At 38.9% G+C, this 19095-nt stretch overlaps 1 protein-coding gene across 6 annotated transcripts in view; it reads right to left on the bottom strand.

The window, feature by feature from the left end:
* Window positions 1-14388, bottom strand: part of GEN1 (GEN1 Holliday junction 5' flap endonuclease) — a 36326-nt gene extending 21938 nt beyond the window's left edge. For 5 of the 6 annotated variants that reach the window (XR_007774022.1, XR_007774021.1, XR_007774024.1 and 2 more), the window contains exons 1-4: window positions 13963-14388; window positions 12002-12188; window positions 8895-9071; window positions 6455-6565 (exon numbers count right to left, since the gene is read on the bottom strand). Coding sequence is in view for 2 of the 6 variants with exons in the window: in XM_050950721.1 (XP_050806678.1) it covers window positions 6455-6565; window positions 8895-9071; window positions 12002-12188; window positions 13963-14123 (636 nt within the window). In the remaining 4 variants the exon portion in view is untranslated. The remainder of the gene's footprint in view (window positions 1-6454; window positions 6566-8894; window positions 9072-12001; window positions 12189-13962) is intronic. The other variant, XM_050950722.1, reaches the window with a different exon arrangement.
* Between the last annotated feature and the right edge of the window lie 4707 nt (window positions 14389-19095).

Here is a 19095-nt window from a genome sequence, read left to right as displayed (position 1 = left end):
AATATGTTTTGTTTAACTGAACTCTAGATGGAATCTAGTCCACAATTAGACATAGCACAGAAAGGAAGAACAGAAGTTTTGAAAAACAAATTTACAAGTCAGTGAGAAAGCTGCATGAGAGAAGGCAACTTCAACTACAGCAACTGGGAATTGGGGTACTCACTTGGAGGGGCAGAGGCTAGGGAAGACATCGAAGCCAGACTGCCATCACAAGATAGTTGAAACAAGTACATGTAGAGTAGGCTCTTTAGGTTAGGAATTTTTTGAAAAAAATGGGTTTGCACACTGCCTAACAAAATAGGGTTCTGCTCCATGACGAAGCTCCTAAGTGCTATCACAATACAATTCATTAATTAATATTAAATAGAAACTCTTGCTTTAGTAAACATCTGATACATTAATGAGGAAGAACAAGAACTGAATTTTTCAAAATATGTATGTGCATTTATGCCATCTTGTTCTACAGGACAACAGAAGCTGAAGGAAAAGCCCAAAAATCTAAGAGTGACAGGATGTCAGAGATCCATAGGAAAATGGACACACTGCAACTATCTATTACTTTGGCTAAGGATACAGTCAGGAGTGCCTGCACTGACCTAAGAGAGGCAACGGAGGGAGCTGACAGCCAGAGCTCTCAACTCCGCTTGCTGCTCCCTTTCTGGAGCTCAGCTGCTCCACGGGTTCCCAGCTACCCATCAGGGCTCCTGCTTCTCTGCCGGGAATGAAGCAGCCACCCAGGCTCTGAGCAGGGATCCCAGACAGCTGGCAGGAGCCCAGCTGGGAGTAGGGAAGACTTTATTATAAGCTGAATTCCACATTAATTTTTTAAGCATTGAAACCAATGGCATGATTTGGCCATTTGACAGTTTAAGGGCCACAACAGAGTTGTTTTGAAATCATGCTAAAGCAGAGATTTACATCCTGATTCACCCAAGCACTTTAAACACACACTTAAGTGCTTTGTTGTATTGAAGCCTTAGATGAGATGATAACTCAAAAAATTACTGCCAAGGGACTGGGCCCATAAGAAAAAACAAATAAAGCAGTTTGGTAAAAAAAAATGTTTGGAACCCTTGAAGAGTAAGACAAGAGTGCAAAATGTTTGGACATTGGGAAATCCAAGGTGACAGAACGAGAATCTGCTTGTGTTAATGGAGAACTGAATTCCTGAACTCCTGACAAACTTGAGTTTGAGAGAGTTAAAAGCCAGAAGGGATCATCTAGTCTGACCTCCTGTATACCACTGGCCATTACATTTGCAGCTATATTAATCCCTATCACATGGGATGGTGATCTACTAGCCAGGCAGTTTTATTTAATAGTTTAACTCTACTCCCTCCATCCCCTTCCCCCAACTCCCAATTTGATAATGACTGCCAATATATTGGGTAAAAGTAGTTACTGAAAAATTGTGTGGCAATAAAATGTATAGATCTTATTAAATCAAGTAGCTAGTTGGTACTAAACTAATGTAAATTTGAGGGCCTTATGTTTGTATGACAGAACTGTGTCCTATCAAATGTTTTTGTATAGGTAAGAGCAACTGATCACTTCAAATAAGCTTAACATATGTTAATTAAGGCTCTAAACAAAATAAAGACAATTTACAAAAAGGGTAACTCAAATTGCTCATGCCACTTATGAACAAATAGTAGTCCTGAGAGCTCTACCATGGAGGCATTTATTGACACAGTAAATGTAACAATGATTGCTACTTTAATTTTCATTTTTTACAATCCATTGTTCTTGTAGCACCACTGGTATGCATGGCTTTTTACAAAGTCCTTACCCTGAGGAGCTTGCAGTCTACACAGTACAGCTAAGTCATATGGCTTGCATTTGCAGCACAAACATAGGTTATATCATCAGCATAATGATTAAATCAATAATTCAACAGGATTTGGGATCTGGAAAGTTGCAGCTGAATAAACTGGACACCTGACTGTATAGCTTGAATACACATTTAAAAAATCAATTAGAAGTTTGTCACTGGACAGTGGCCAGCCGCTTAGGCATCTAATTACAGCATGTCAATCTCAAACTATTTCTAAGCAATGTATCATTTCAGAGGTAACTAACTAGGAACATGGAAATAAATGGTTATAGTCGAAGTAGAATGAACCACCTCTTATTTCCTTTTAATACTACAGCTATCAGGAAGTCACTTCAGAAGATAACCAGTAACAACTTCTTGAGGTTTTAGAAGCTTCCTTTGAGAAACTAAACAATACTCTTCAATGGCATAAGGATATTCTGAAATCATCTTTGGCTCAAGACAGTTTCCATTTAGATAAGGTTAAGCTAATCAATAAATCTTTCCCTCATCTATCATATATTAATGATTTCCAGTCTCTTATGCACATTTTGTCTGTAAAGTGCCAAACACTCTTATAATGCTTTAGAAATACCAACACCACCACAACTGCCTAAGAAGAAGATTAGTAAATATCAATTCTGATCACAGCAACTTAGCTAAAAAGCTGTTCTATATAAGAATTGGGTGGTGTTCCTTTAGATAGTTTGAGAGCCCTTTAATAGACGTTACTGCTGTCTATGTTTTCAAAGCCTTCAGAACCCTGCAAGGAGCATGTTGCATATACTTAGTAAACATGGTTATTTGGGGACCACCCCCCCACCCCGTGAACTTGGTTCCTTCATATTATGTTTCTTCACCTAATTATTTGGTTTACATTTTAAAGCAGTACAGACAGAAGCTGCTATATGGAGTTACTCTCTTCCTCACACTCTTCACTCAAGTCTTCACTCTGGAGGTTTACTTCTTTTCTGACTTATGTTTCATTCTGCCACCTTTTTCTCACAGATTTTTCAAATTGTAGATGACTGTGCCTCCCTTATCCTGTCCAAATTATCATCATCTATATTAGGTCAGAGCAAATAACTGGTGGAATGCAAACAGAGCCAAGTGGAGTTGGTTCACAAGACTTTCATTAGGTTTCCTGACACCTTTTCAAGGCTAAAAGATGTTCTTCCTTAATCCTGTTATGAAAAATATTAAATGATAATCTTGCTTGACAAGCCCTAACCTTCATCATTTTGCTACTTAACTTTTAGCTCCGGAATCAGAGCAATTCTTCCCAAATATGATTTTATGTTTTCATGTTTCCTGATAATGAAAATAAAGTTCAGAACCCTACAATACATTGAAAACATAGGATAATTCCTCAAAAGACTGATACCAGTGTTTTCAGAAGAGGATATGAATTCTATTTCTATTGACAAATATGATGTGTACAGCACTGATCAGTTACATAATTTGTTTTCAGATTTCTTTTCTTTGCATATTAGAAATATCTTTTACAAAGATAAGCAATGTAATATGAGAGTGAGCGAGCAAGCACGCATGTGTAGGAAAAAAGAGGAGTTGTGATTGCTTCTCTGCAAAGCCTTTTGGTTGACAACTCAAGACGTTCAGTCATAAGAAGCCAGACAGACAGACACTGCAGAAAGAAAAGTGAGACCTTTTCTGGAATGGTGCAGTTTTTTTCTTAGCTCTTTTTTGATATTTCACCTATTCCCTCAGGTTTCTAAGTTAAGATTTCAGTAGAAGCACCTAAGGGTCAGTAGTATTACTCTTTCTAGGAGGTCCTGCCTTCATTCACTTTTACTGAGCTGCAATAATTCAAGAGCTTTTTTGAGTATTACAAAGCCAACTCACTTTAGAACCACATAAGAACCCAATATGTCAGAGGCTCCTAGTCCATTGTACTTTAGTTATTAAATCAGAGGTGCTGTGTTTTCTTTTTGCCTGCAAAGCACTGCATTAAAAAAAGGGAATCCGCTCCTGGATACTCCCTTCCAACAACACAAATACCCACTGCTTCATTCTCAAATTCTTCATTTGATTCCCGTAACTTGATCTTGGTCTTTCCATACTACACACCAGTACATATAGCAAAATTGTTTCTTATTCACTTGTGAGCTAATTATTTTTTTTTAAGTCAAAAAGTTGTCTTATCAAAGAGGCCCTGCAGACCATTAATGCTCCATGATTTAAAGCAGAGGTTCGCAGCCAGGGTGTGAGGAGTGTCAAAGTTTCTAGGGAGGGCAAAGAAAGCCTTCTAATAATGCAGAAATTATAGTGTGTGTGTGTGCGCGTCCCAAACACCACAGGTCACAATGCCACTCATTCAAATATGGCCCATCTTGACAGAAGGATGGCCGGGCCAAATTTGAGAGAGTGGTGTTGCAACCTGTGGTGCGTGGCCCCCCCTAATCTGAGCAAACGAAGCCATCTAAGCACTGAGTGCTAGGTGGCAATACCCTTTTCACTATTTTGGGGAGAAAAGGCTCCAAGCTTTTTTTTTTTTTGTTTTAAAAGGAGCTAAGGTGGGGTGATTCAAAAAAGTTTAAAACACCTGATTTACAAAGACACCAGCAACTTGAAACAAAAAAGTCATTTTCTTCAGAAATTTTATTTCTGTTATAAGTTATTCCTAAGGCTTGATGTAGAGTAGGAAGTAGTACCAGAAACATTTGCCTTTAAACAGAATTGCAGGAAGATTATAGGGGAGGGGAGGGAACCTCTCTATTTGAGTTTCTTTGCTCTGGAATTAATCCTGAGCCTCAGATGTCAATGGCAAAATTCCCAATGACTTTGTTAGAGTGGGATTAGTGAATATGTGCAAATTAAATTAAATTGAATTGTTCACTGCCTGTGGCATCTCCTGTGTCTTACACTACGGTGATGAATTCACTCTCATATGCCGCTCTGGGGCAGTTCATAATAATATTTTTCCTTAGCAGGAGGGTATTTACCAGCAAAAGCAGCAGAAAAACAAAACATCACAAATTGAAGAGATAGCAGGAGAGTGGAAGAGGGATAAACCCAGGCATATTTATTATTTCTTTTAGAGACACTCCAAACAAGCTTCCAAACATCAATATGGGAACAAATCTCACTGATTTATTCTATAGTATTTTGACGACATACTATTTAAAGAACACATCAGAAAAGTAAATTATACACCTCTACCCCAATATAACACGAATTCTGATATAACGCGGTAAAGCAGCGCTCCGGAGGGGAGGGGCTGCGAACTCCAGCAGATCAAAGCAAGTTCAATATAATGCGGTTTCATCTGTAACACGGTAATATTTTTTGGCCCTCAAGGACAGCGTTATATCCAGGTAGAGTTCTTTAAGTTCTTGGTTTCTAAAACACTCTACACTCGAGAAGTACTTACTGATATGGGTATCAGTACTGGTACTCAAGGTTCTGTGACAGGTACTATAGGACATGTTACACCTCTCTGTTTGAATAATATGCCTCTGCCGTGTAACTCAGTACATTCTAATCTGCAATAGAGCTTCAGCTCTCCAAAGGATAATAATGTTGCATATTTGAGAGACTAGGGCAAAGAACTCAAGAGCTATTCTTGGCTGAGTGGCAGTAGGGTGACCAGATGTCCCGATTTTTGGGTCTCTCTTATAAAGGCTCCTATTACCCCCAACCCCTGTCCCGATTTTTCACATTTGCTGTCTGGCCACCCTAAGTGGCAGTGACAGACACAAATGAGGTTTTAGACTGGTAAACTGGATTTGGAATCGCTTCACTTTACTTGGAATGAAGAAACAGTGGGGTAGACAAACCATCAGAACAGCTTCATAATGAAGTGCTCATTGCCATAGTTTGCAAAGAGTAGTGCTCATCAACCTTTATTGGTAACTTCCATTTCAGCTCATCTTTTTCTAGTCAAGAGCAGCAGTACTTACAAAACGAGATATTATTTCCTCTCACCTTCCTCTGTATGCATTACAGCAGCAGTTTCCAATGAAATGTCAGAACATGCAGTATCAGGTGTGTCTGGTCACACCAGACAAATGCATTTGTTAGACATTTCTTTAAGCCCTGCAGCAGAAGTGGTTAGCTCCCCAATTTCCATACAGCCATGCTTTTTGGTCAAATCCACACTGTGTCAAGAACAGTCTACCAGCAATCACATCTAGAAAGTTATTACTGATTTCTCCAGAGTGCACAAGGGTTTTTCTGGCAACTGTGTTTTCCATAAACATACTGTAGACTACACCATTTTCAAACACGCTTGTTACTAGCATAGTTACAGCCATGGTGTGGAGAGAAAGCATAAATCTAACGGACGAAGTGTGAGACTGGGAGCTCAAAGTTCTAACAGGCTCCTAGCTGCCTACACCAGCTCTTCCACATATTTGTTGCATGCTATCTAAATTTGTTTTAGCTTCTTTATCTGTAAAATGATAATACTTACCTATCTTACAGAGTTGCAAACGTTAATCTTCAGTACAAAGTATTATGGAAATGTCTTTACAGTAGGAGTTATTAAGGTACTTTCCTCAGCTAGATGTCTGTAGTCTACCATGCATTTCATATATTTTTATACATGCTCAAATCTTAATTGGTACTGTATGTTCAGAAAAAATAAGTCACAGGAATATGGTAAATAATTAGTTTCCTCACCTTAGGAAGATAATCACAACCAAGAAGAATTGCTAGCCCAATCAGAGACTCTCTGTCACAACATAGTTTCTCCTTAATAGAGGACATTGTATAGCAGTCAACATGTGGGTCCTGCAAGAAAAATATTACAGCTGGAAATAGTGTAGGCAGGACCACAGGTGACTAGGAAATTGACATGTTGCTGACAGGTTAACAGCAGTTTGTCCTACTGTTGTTGTTCAACTGCTAGCCTAGAGGAGACCAAGCCATTTGTCATTGTTATACAAAGTATGATTGACATAAAGATTGACCACATGATTTTAAGAACTGCAGCTTTCAAAATCTACATACAAATGTTACTATTTTTAAGTAAAATAATTAATCAAGGATTAGAAATTTAACCAACATCCTAGGCTTATAGAATGACAAAACAACACTCTGAAGCTGCAAAGGATCAATAAACAGGAGGAAGCTGTCTTCTATCAAAAAATCTGAACTTTAAAAACAAAAACTTAAAACCTCAACAGATACTTAGACAACTACAGTAAATACCCATTTTAATGCTGATTTGAACACCTAATTTAAGACATCCCACTTTGAAAACTGGGCTCTAGTTTACTCTGTACAAATGTATAGCAAACGAACACAAGCAAATTGACCTAAAACATTTTCTTTTTTAACATGTGCTCCCAGCTCTGCCTCTTCATTCCATTAGTTCTCACAAAGATACAAGCACTTCTTTTAGCTGAACAATAGTTTCTTATACCAGGATACATTTAAATCTTCAATCTTTACTCCATTTGCTACCCCATTTGCTTGATGCCCTAGACCAGGGGTCGGCAACCTTTCAGAAGTGGTGTGCCGAATCTTCATTTATTCACTCTAATTTAAGGTTTCACGTGCCAGGAATACATCTTAACATTTTTAGAAGGTCTCTTCTATAATATATAACTAAAATATTGTTGTATGTAAAGTAAATAAGGCTTTTAAAATGTTTAAGAAGCTTCATTTAAAATTAAATTAAAATGCAGAGCCCCCTGGACTGGTGGCCAGGACCCGGGCTGTGTGAGTGTCACTGACAATCAGCTCACGTGCCACCTTTGGCACGCATGCCAGAGGTTGCCTACCCCTGCCCTAGACGTAGCACAAAATAACTCTCTCTGCATACTACAGAAGAGTGCAAAAGAAAGTTATTTGTTCTGCCTTCTCAAATGTATCAAACTACATTCCTAATGCATCTATAATTTTAACCAGGGTGGTCTGCTTTATTGGATACGTTCATTTTTGGACTGGTCATATTATAGCTTATTATTCAGATGTACAAGACATGGTGTCAACAGTGCTTGATTTGAGGAGCAGACATCATCATCAAGTGTGAAAGCGTTACATATTTTAATCTGTAAGTAAGATGCAAATAAGTGAATTTGCATTTATTTAAGCCCTAGACCTTTTGCTTCTATAAGTACACAACTGTCACTACAGGGCTGTGTCCTGTAGAAAATTTACAGCTTTAAGTCACATAAGAATTCATGTAATAGAAAACCTAAACAGACAGCAGCTAATTTCACGTTTATTAGTCAACTCAGCTGTTTTTCTTATTCATTCAGTGCTTGAACACTAATGAATCAAGTGAAGCAAATCTGCTGTATAAAAACAGATTTTAAGCAAGACCAAATACAGGAAGACAAAAGTATGATACTGTTAGTGATGTTAATATAGTATTTAGCCTGTATATTTGCCTCAAATAAAATTTTGGGTTTTGTTTGCCTGTTTGACTTTTGATATTTTTACTAATATGTGTGAACAAAGACATTGTGTTGCATTTGCCCACAACCAGATGGGGTTTATAGCACAATGAGAAAAGACAAGGACATGAGTTAAAGTGTTGCAGGTTTTGGTGGGAGTTTAATATACATGACTGCCTCAACTTCTATCACAAGGCAAGACCAAGCAACCAGTTGGGAGGGGCAAGAAGGGGCAGCACAAGAAACACTAAAAAGCGAAAGAAATGGTGACTCTGGCCAAAACACAACCTCGCTCCCTACCCCTCTGATGAGGCACAAAAGAGGTGGTACCAAAGCCCCCAAGACTCATGATCCTCCAAAACGGAGCATGACCATAAATTGTAAGGGGTGGGACCAGGAGCGTGTACTACAGATATAATTAAGCTTGCTAAGGAGGAGGTGGTGGGAAAAAGGAATGGAGAAAAGCTCTGCAGTGTACAGAGCTATGGATATGCTTGCTTGAGTAATCACATTAAACATTGCATTGCCTGCACTTTGGACTCTGGTCTTCTGCTTTTTGTCTGTCTGACAAGAACCAAGAGACGGGTGAGGGAGAAGCCCTAACAGATACCATAAATATTTTGAACCATTAACTAGGTGCTTCACATTTATTTGAGCAATATAATGAGTGTGAAGTAGTCTGAAGGAAAAAAGACTCCAAAAACCTAACACACTACCTTTGCATTCATAGTGAAATTCCTATAAACTGTCTGAGCTCCATACAAGAAAGCATCTCCATCATCGGTGATGCAGCCATCCACATATCCATTTGCATTCAGATAAGCACACATCGCCTCCGCTTCACCAGCTGCTTGAACCCAAGGTAATCCTAAACACTCCAACATTTCAAGGCACTAAAGAAAACAAAAATATTCAAGAGAAGACAGGGATTGAATCTTCAATTATCTCTTTTTACAATTAACAATTTTTTCTAAACAGTCCTCAAAGTCATGTGTATGTCTGCAGTGGCCTTTATTATTATCATCAGCGTAGTACTTTTATTGTATGTGTCACTTTACAATACATGTGGCATTGCAAAGACTAGATCCCCGACTGAACTAACTTATAATTTATAGTAAGTAGGGACATGGTTATGTTCAATTTCACAGTACTAAACACACACTGAGTGTCAAAACACTTCGCATATCAGATAGGCTCATCAGATTTTTGAAGGAGAGGCTGGAGGATTGGCATACATTGCTTAGGAGGCTTCTGTGCAGAAAGAGGTACAGAAGCAGACAGTGAGCGAAGCTTGGGTGGAATATAAGCAAGACAAAGTATGAACAGGACTTCTTAAACTTTCATCATGGATCACACCTTAATGAAGTGCCTCAGGGATCCATGTCCCCTCCCATTCATAATCACATAACATCTCTGTGGTAATTACAGCAATTGCTTAAGTGGAAAAGTAATAGATGGGAATGTGCAGAGGAACAGAGGAGCCAATCCAGAGACTCAAGAAAATTGTGCACGCGCATGAGTGAGGTTGGGGACCAGGGGAAATCATGGTTAGAGCAGCAGAAAAGGAAGGTTATCTTTGTAGAAGCATTGTGTGCAAGCTACCTGAAATGACTGTACTGAATTATTATGGTGCCTTCTCTTCACAAGTCAGGATTTTGAACAAATCAGAAACACAAGAGTGGCATAGTAAGAATTGCTGTCCTAGTGGAGCGTAGCTCACTCCAAGCAGCTTGACAACATTAATATATTTTATTCGGGTTATTCATCCAGTGCCTGATCCAAAAGCCACTGAAATCAATGGGAATATTTCCACTGGGTTTTGGATCATGCCCTTGAAGAGGAATAAACAAAACAAACAAACATCTTCCCTCATTTCATTCCTGTCCTAGAAATACTTTTCCAACACTACTAAAAACCTTATGGAAGTACAGTTTACTTCAATCACAAAAGAAACCTGGCAAACAATGAAGCTGACATTAAGCACACCTCTACGTCGATACAACGCTGTCTTCGGGAGTCAAAAAATATTATCGCATTATAGGTGAAACTGCATTATATTAAACTTGTTTTGATCTGCTGGAGTGCGCAGCCTTCCCCTCCTCCAGGAGCACTGCTTTACTGCCTTATATCGGAATTCGTGTTATATCGGGTCACATTATATCGGGATAGAGGTGTATCTACAAGTTTCTAATTGTTCTAGAATGTTACTTAACAGGATAGTAGTCATTGTGGTCCAAGGCCCACAATTTCAACATGCAAATTGATATTGCCATGTATGTTTTCATGCCACAAACAATCATGTAGTACATTATATTGATATGAGAGCAAAGAAAGATCTGAACACTAAGGAAATGAGGAATTAGTAACGAAAGATATCAACAAACAAAAACTTTCATACAGATTGACAGAGCTATTTGTGCTGCAATCTTGGTTCTCTCAACCTAGCTAAATACATTTCTTACCAAACATTTTCACAGCTAACTATGTTAACATGGCTACTTTCCTGGTTCATAGACCTAGGTTATTTATGTAATGACCAAAAGCATTCTACGTGTTTTAGAGCAGTGGTTCTCAACCAGTGATTCAGGGCCCACTGGGGTACCATGAGCAGGTCTCAGGGGGTCTGCCAAGCAGGGCTGGCATTACACTTGCTGGGTCCCAGGGCAGAAAGCCAAAGCCTCACCATCTGGGGTTGAAGCCCAGAGCTTCAAGCCCTGCCACCCCAGCTGAAGCCGAAGCCTGAACAACTTAGCTTCACAGGGCCCCCTGTGGCATGGAGCCCTGAGCAGCTGCCCTGCTTGCTACCCCCTAATGCTTGCCCGGGCTTTTATATGCAGAAAAACAGTTGTTGTAGCACAGACAGGCCGTGGAATTTTTATAGCATGTTGGGGGGAGGGAGAGGAAGCTCAGAAAGAAAAAGGTTGAGAATCCCTGCTTTAGAGACATATACACAGGTCTACACAACACTAATACGTTTATTAGGTAAGTAATCAAAATATAAAAACAAAAAGGCTTATGAGGAATTAGCTTGAGAGATTGGTAATAAGATACAGAGCCTTTTACCTCATAATCACTAGTCTGAATCCAGCACAGATCAGTAATGAACAGACAGACTTGTCATGCAACAGCTTTTAGAAGAACAACTAGAATTTCTATCTGCTTTCAAATAGATGGGTGTCCTGATGCCAAAATCACCAGGACAATAGTCCACCTTCTTTCCAGCATCAGCAAAGAGATTAAGGAATGGAACAGAGCAAGTCAGGTTTAAGGCGCATCCAAGGAATGGTGAAGAGAGCTTGTGCTAACACTATCTGTGTAATGCCTATTGTGCACTTAGCTAGAGAAGAGTCTCCAGCATTGTCAGCCTAGAACTATTAACAGGCACTATATCCACTTACGATTTATTGTCAATATGTATACCATGGGAGTTTAATAAAAGTGTATTGGAATTTACATAGAAAGGGGAGACTACTAAGTTTGTAGACTCCAGAATATGCATAATAATTTTTACGTGCTAATTCAAATGATCATTCTGCACTGAGTGACACTGTTGTGTTCAATGCTGTACAGTACATACGGGAACATACTGCCCCAAGAAGTTTATATGAACTTCCAGAAAAAAAGCGGGTTCATAAACTCTTAATACAGAAAATTACAGGACTAATATCCAATCTCAAAGTGATGCCATTTTTTTAGGGGGCAGAATCTCATTGAAAAATCTGTCTGGAGTAATTTCTGTCAGATTTTTTTGTAAATTCTCTTTTTTTCCCCCTCCCTCTCCATTCTCTAATACCACAAATAATGAAATTCCTCTATCACTCACCTCTTTTAAAACTGATTTAAAATAGGATCTCCCTGTTTTTGCAGCCCTAGGTTTTTTCAAAGACCCATAGCGGAGCTCATTCCTCTTACTCATTGTTTCTGCTTTCAGCTTTGGGGCATCCCCCTCCATCACAAACACCAATTTGATCTCCATTGAGGTTAAAGAAGAGATTCGAAAAAATAGATTCCTGCATTAACAAAGTAAACAAACAATTTCACTGAAAAATTTAGTTATAAATTAAGTCTCATGACAACTGATGTGTATACCCTAAATGGAAATTTCATGTTGGTCTGAACTTCATAATGAAACATACATGGTTTCAAACCAAGGAACAAAAACAGCAAAAGAAACACCAAAAGGACAAGTAGATTATAGCCCTAACCCAATGCTCCTCCATCCACCCCAAGAGTCTATAGCTGCCATTTGGAAAACATCTACAAACACATCAGAAAATATTTCAGACCATTCTGTATTGCAAGTCTTTATACAGGTACGTAACTATAGAGAGGAAAGATATTCATTTTTCTGTGGACTTATTGCTCAGAAGAACTTCAATACCTTTTCATGAATTCTGTATTATAGGAATATATTCTTGTTCAGCCTTCCAAAACTGTCATGAAATTTACCAGCTCATGAACAAGATCTGCTCCCAGACCTATCTCCATACTGATGACAAAGGGAAATTGGAAGGAGGGAAACAGACATCCTGTTAAATCCAAGGTTAAAATGTTGAGAATACCTCAGATGCTATGGTGATCAGTGTGATATAAAATTCAGATACATTAGAAATAACATTATTTTTAACATACTGATTTATATATTTATTGTGAGCAAAAAGAATGTTGCATCTTTCATAACCACAATTTTTCCTACGACAGTAATACTGAGTTGACACAAAGACAATACATTTTTGTCATAATCCATTGAGCTGATATTCAAAAGCAGCAGAACAAATATTTAAATGTGTTAGATTGATTTAGAAAGACTACTGCTTAAAAATATTTTAGATAATATACTACAACTGAGGAGAGATGAACTGACATTTCTGGAGGCTGAAACCCTGTTTATGTACAGAACAAATATAATACAATCACTTTCATGTAAGTTTCCCTAAAATGGCTTAGCAATGTACTTTTAATCCTGTCCCCATGAAAGCTTGTCTACAGTGGTGAAATAATTTTTTCTCCAGATCCATTCAGCTTTTGGTCACTCTGCTGAAAGTTCTTAAAAGGGTGCCAGTTAGGGCGATCTGTGTGATGTGGATATCTCCATTAGAAAACTGACTGATATTTCCACACCACTGTGATCAGAGTAATAACTTTCTGTTACTAATAACGTGATTAGTAACTTACAGATTTGAATCAGTGTCCCCATACTAAACAATTTTTTAATTAACTGCTGATTGGCTAAGGCTGCATTTTTTAAATTGGTCAGCTATCTTGGGTCCCTAATATGAGACATTTTAGATGCTATCAGAAAAAGGAGTGCACCCAGAATTTCAGTTGAAGACAGTTGGCGCTGTGGACTCTTACAACTTCAGAAAATCATCCACAAAGCCTCTTGAGCTGGGTCCTCAAAATCTAAGAGATCTAAAAGCCACTGGTCACTTTTAATAGTAAAATTCTAGTTGTCTATAGCTCCACATGTCCTCTTTTCAGTCCTGTTTGCACAAGTCAATACTTTGGAGTTACAGTCACTTTGATTAGTTTGTTCTTTGAACAAGCATCAGACACATCAACCAAATATGCACATACTCGGTCAAGGCACTTCATAATGGCTCTTGCAGAATGATCGGCACACACTGAGTAAGTGGTTAAAACTATACGGTAATATGGACTACCATGGATTTTGGCATAACTCTGGGAGTAAAGCAACAAACGAGCAAACTATATCATACAGATTCAAACACTTACCGGTTACAGTTACCCACCCAAAATAAGAAGAAAAAAAAGATACTGTACCTAAGATGAGGCTTGGTGACTACTCCAATCATCTTTTTAACAGTCTGTGCCTCACACACCCATAGACTTAAATCAACAGCAAGGGTTTTTCCCCTGAGACTGCTCAGATGAACATGTTCTTTCACAGGCTCCAGGATCTGCCATAGATTAGTCACTCCCATCGTCCTAAATTCTGCTTTGCCAATATGAGGGCATCAGCTGTAAAGACCGATTAAAACAAAAGTTCACAGCTCAGAATATGGAATGTGGCAATTTCTGGGGGGGAAGTAAGTGCTCTAAGTACTTCTAAAAATAAATGTTAATGACTAAGAGAATGACACAATCAAGCCATCCAAATATTTAGAGTCTGAAGTTTATAGATCACTTGTTTAATGGATGAGCTTCTTGTAGGACAACTTGTATTATAAACAGGCTACAGTCCTGTCTGAACTGAATGGTGAAAGTGTCTAGTTTAAAAAATCACTTCCATCTACATCTTAAGTGCCTCTTTCTCACTTTCCATGATAACTGAATATCTACTGCCCCAATCCTTTCTCACAGAAAATTCAGATTTCTATGAATAAACATATTTCTGTTCAACTACAAGAAAAGAGCACGGATACATGCCATTGGGTCTTTCTATCCAAAAGTGAGGGTGAGACTTTGAAATTCATACTCCTTTATTTCTTCTTGAAGTTAACACCTGAGAATTACTTTTATGGAAATAGTGCTTTTTGTCTGCAACCAGAAAGACACTGGGACAGATCAGCAGCTGGTGGAAGTGATCACAGCTCCACACTGGAGCTATGATCATTTATACCAGCTGAGGATCTACCCCAGTATATTAAGTGGGATACATTCCTTTTGACTCTCTCTCTGCTTATAACTCTAAATTTATAGAATCATAGAATGTCAGGGCTGGAAGGAACCTCAGGAAATTCTTCCTTTCCTGAACCTTCCCTCATCCCTTCCTTTTATCAGATTTCCTTTTCTTCCTGTCTTCTCCTCCTCTTTCCCATCCTTTTGCTCACTCCTCTCCCCTTCAGTCTTGACTGACCTACCTTTCCAGTGCTGTTCTCACTTTCACCCCTTGCCACTCTTAAAATATCAGCCTTTTGCCTATACCGTGCTTGTTTGTTACTGTCCATTTCTTCACCTCAATGCCAATCTATTCATCTTGGGAGGAGAAGGAATACATTTTCCTTATGCTTATTTCGCTACATTTCAATATGAAATAAAAAAAATATATTTAAGTCTAAAATCACTTTTGTTAATGGTTTATGAATGTCTATTTTACTTTTGAAATAAAGAAAATCTCTCACAGAAATGACACAGCAGTCAGGTTACAGAGTCACATTAAGAAAAATGATTGTGCTTAAAGAGTTTTACACTACTCTTGGAGCAAATTGTGACCATGTAGGTAAAAATTGTATCAAATAGGAAGACAACCGTGGAGAAGTTTGGATACAGATGAGGAATGCTGTCATCTAGTGGCCTCTTCAGCATGTGGCTTTCACAGAAAAGGGGTATCAGAGAAACAGTGTTAATGCAACACTAACATATGAGTATAAAGCCCTGGGATTCAGCTAATTGATAGTCATTTTTCTTGTTCTCATTGCATGAATTACAAGTTGTTCTAATTGATGGGCTTCTTACTACTGGTTTTCAGGGGTTACATTCTCCCAGTAGATGGTCCGTGCTTTGAAATTTGCAGCTCCTAAATCTGTATTAATTCACTCAAATAAGTGGCCTGATTTTCAGAAGTGCAGAGCATATACAGTTTCCTTTGAACTGAAGCAGGTTTCTGGGGAAATCACTTGCAGCTCTGGGTGGTTAAGCACCTTTGTTCCCCTGCCCCAATCAGGTCACTTAATCAGACTCCTACCTTTAAGAATCCAAGCTTGGAAATATTATCCTGTTTGACCTTTGAAAGATTTCTGCTTTAGTTTATTACTGGATATTGGTACTTTTGCTGTTGAGCAAAGGGTTTCTCTGCTGGCTTTTGAAGCCCAAAGGCCGCTGTTTCTTTTCAGAAACATAATGGTAAGGTGACCCGTTGCTTTGCAGTGGGAGTCAATATAATTTTTCAAACAAATACATCAAGAGAAAAAGCACATGCCTGATAAATTGTAGTATTGCATCTGCAAAGAAAACTATTCCCCTTAGCAACAATGTAGGTTTCCTTTCTCTAAGCTACTTGAGAACTTCAGGAGACAAGCACTTCATTAAGCAAGCTTCCAAATCCTGGGAAATCCCAAAAATTATTTAATTAGCTGATAAAAAGCTGATGACATATTAACCATTTTTGTGCCCTATGGACATTTGGAGAGCATCTAGTAATACAAGTCAAATACATTGGCTTGGCTATGCTTCTGAAGTTTTGTATACCAGAACAAGCATTGTTAAGAAATTAAATGGCACTATCCGAGTGCAAATCTGGGAAAAAAAAAAAGTATGTGTTGGGCTACCTCTTGCACTGTAAGAAAACTGATGTTGTGAACAGCACAGGCAAGAGACTAGAAAAGGGAAGCTGACATTTTCCTCACTCTAGTTTCTGTGTTTACCCTGACACCCGGGGCTGGCCTGTGCCAGCCAACTGGAGGTGCAGAACTGTTCCACTGCTGTGTAGACTTCAGGGCTTGGGCTGGAACCCAAGCTCTGGGATCCTCCCACCTTGCAAGATCCTAGCACCAAGACTCCAACCCAAGCCCAGAAGTCTACACAGCAATGAAAGAATCCTGCAGCCCAAGATGGAGTGGTGAGTACAGGGCAGTGGCGGGTGTCTAGTTGCTGTGTAGACAGAACCTCAGAGATGCTTGTTAGGATATAGATATTCAGGCCTGTCTGCAAAGGCCTATACTTTAAGAGTTTAGGTGCATTCTTATTACTTAACTAGTTATAGAGGTATAAAAGAAAGAATCAAAATCAGTGTCTGCCAGAGTAAGGGCCTTCTCTTACTGTGACAGTCTCAGGCCTGGTTCTTAGGCTCAGGCCTTCTGCTAAGTAGCAGAGGCAGCCATAAACTGGCAAGTGTATGGTCACATCCTCACATTCCAAACTAGTCACATTGAAATAAGGTGCTATTGGGCTGTTAGGAATACAATCCTGTCCTGATACTCCTATCACCTCCAGAGAAAGGGAAAAGCCTAGAAAATGTAAAAGGAAACTTAGTTTGATAGCATCCTGTTTGGCAAGAACTCATTTATCAATAGCTGGGATGTGAAATCCTCTTTCTGTGTTGTTCTATCACTGTAGTCTCCATTTCTCTATTGTTTGTCTGTATAATCTCTTTCTCGTTCTAAGAGTGTTTCTGTCTGCTGTATAATCAATTTTGTTGGGTGTAAACCAATTAAGGTGGTAGGATATAATTGGTTAAATAACCATGTTACAGCATGTTAGGATTGGTTAGTTAAATTTCAGTAAAATGATTGGCTAAAGTATAGCTAAGCAGAACTCAAGTTTTACTATAGACTCTGCAGTCAATCAGGAAGTAAAGGGGAAATGGGAACAGGGACTGAGGGTGGTAGAATTGGGATCATGTTTTGCTAAGGGGGGGGGGAATGGGAACAGGGACACAGGCAAGGCTCTGTGGTGTCAGAGCTGCAAAGGGGAACATTAAGGAAGGAAACTGGAATCATGCTTGCTGGAAGTTCAGCCCAATAAACATCGAATTGTTTGCACCTTTGGACTTTGGGTATCGTTGCTCTCTGTTCATGCGAGAAGGACCAAGGAAGTGAGAGGGTGAAGGAATAAGCCCCCTAACAATGCTCATTTGCTAAGTAGCAGCCTCAACAGAATATATTTAGATAAATGATGCTTTAAAACTGCACAGAAGTATTCTCTTTTGCCACAGTAATACTTTAATATTTCCAATGGTTACCTTTAAAATATAGAAAGCCTTGACTAGAACATTATGCAGGGTGGAAATTAACTTTCTTACCACCTAACTGGGACTTCCAGCTTTTTGGGAGGTGAATGAGACAACACTTTGCAAAAAGCCCTTTTGATGTTACCATTTGTTGCCTATAAATCAGTCTATGTTTCTTATATAGCTTCCTATAATCTCTGTGTTAATTGGTTTATTAGTACCATGATGACATAGCACATATGTATTAATGCACAGGGAGGATAAATGCATCAAAAAGTATTTCTAATTCCATAAACATGCAAAAGTAGCTATATAGACAAAAATGTGGCTAAGGCAACTTACAAAATGAAAAATAAAATAAGTCAATGTTTCTCAACACCATAATAAAATATTAATTTATAACTACGGAAGTGATTTTTTCCTTTCCATGATTCAAACAAAGTATATTAGTTGTTGAAGTAGGTAGACATGCCATAATACATTTTGGAAGTTCTTTTATTTTTGTCATTTAAATGATTTAGGTGCGAATCCAGCTTGCAGAAAGTTGCACTGTCTAGAATGAGGCTCTTTGCAAAGACCCATCTGAACAGATTTTATTTCAGGGGCCTTAGTTATACCAAATCTCCATCCCACCTTCTATATTTTAGAGAAGGTAAAATCTTCACAGCGGGACCTTATTTTTCTTAAAGTCTGTAAATCGCCCTAAAACACTGTTGATGTTATTACAAAAACAACAACAAAATTTAGGGAGTTGATCTGGCTTCCACAAAGTGAACTGCAATACAGTCACTGACATCAGGTCCAGGACAAACCAGCCTTTAAATGTTTAGAGCTAGTAAGTCTATAAACAATGAACATTTTACATGATTACAATTAACTCAACAAAAACAAAAGGAGTATTTAAAATGAGTAAATGAATTTAAAGTTGATGACTGTTAATGGTTTGCTTCAGACAAGTCATCTGACTATGCAAATTTATCCAAGAAATCTTGGCCAATGCACCTCAATTCTGCCCTGCCCTTCCCGTACTAAGGGTATGGCTACACTTGAAATTTAGGAGCACTGCCGCGGCAGCGCTTTGAAGTGTGAGTGTGGTAGGAGCGCCAGTGCTGGGAGAGAGCTCTCCCAGCGCTGCACGTAAACCACATCCCTTACGGGTGTAGCTTGCAGCGCTGGGAGCCGCGCTCCCAGCGCTGCGGCACTGATTACACTGAGGCTTTACAGCGCTGTATCTTGCAGCGCTCAGGGGGGTGTTTTTCCACACCCCTGAGCGCGAAAGTTGCAGC

The sequence above is a fragment of the Gopherus flavomarginatus genome, chromosome 4 (genome assembly GCF_025201925.1).
Source record: "Gopherus flavomarginatus isolate rGopFla2 chromosome 4, rGopFla2.mat.asm, whole genome shotgun sequence".
NCBI classification, from domain to species: Eukaryota; Metazoa; Chordata; order Testudines; family Testudinidae; genus Gopherus; species Gopherus flavomarginatus.
The sequence above is the reverse complement of the archived record's forward strand: the minus strand, read 5'-3'. Positions and strand labels throughout refer to the sequence as shown.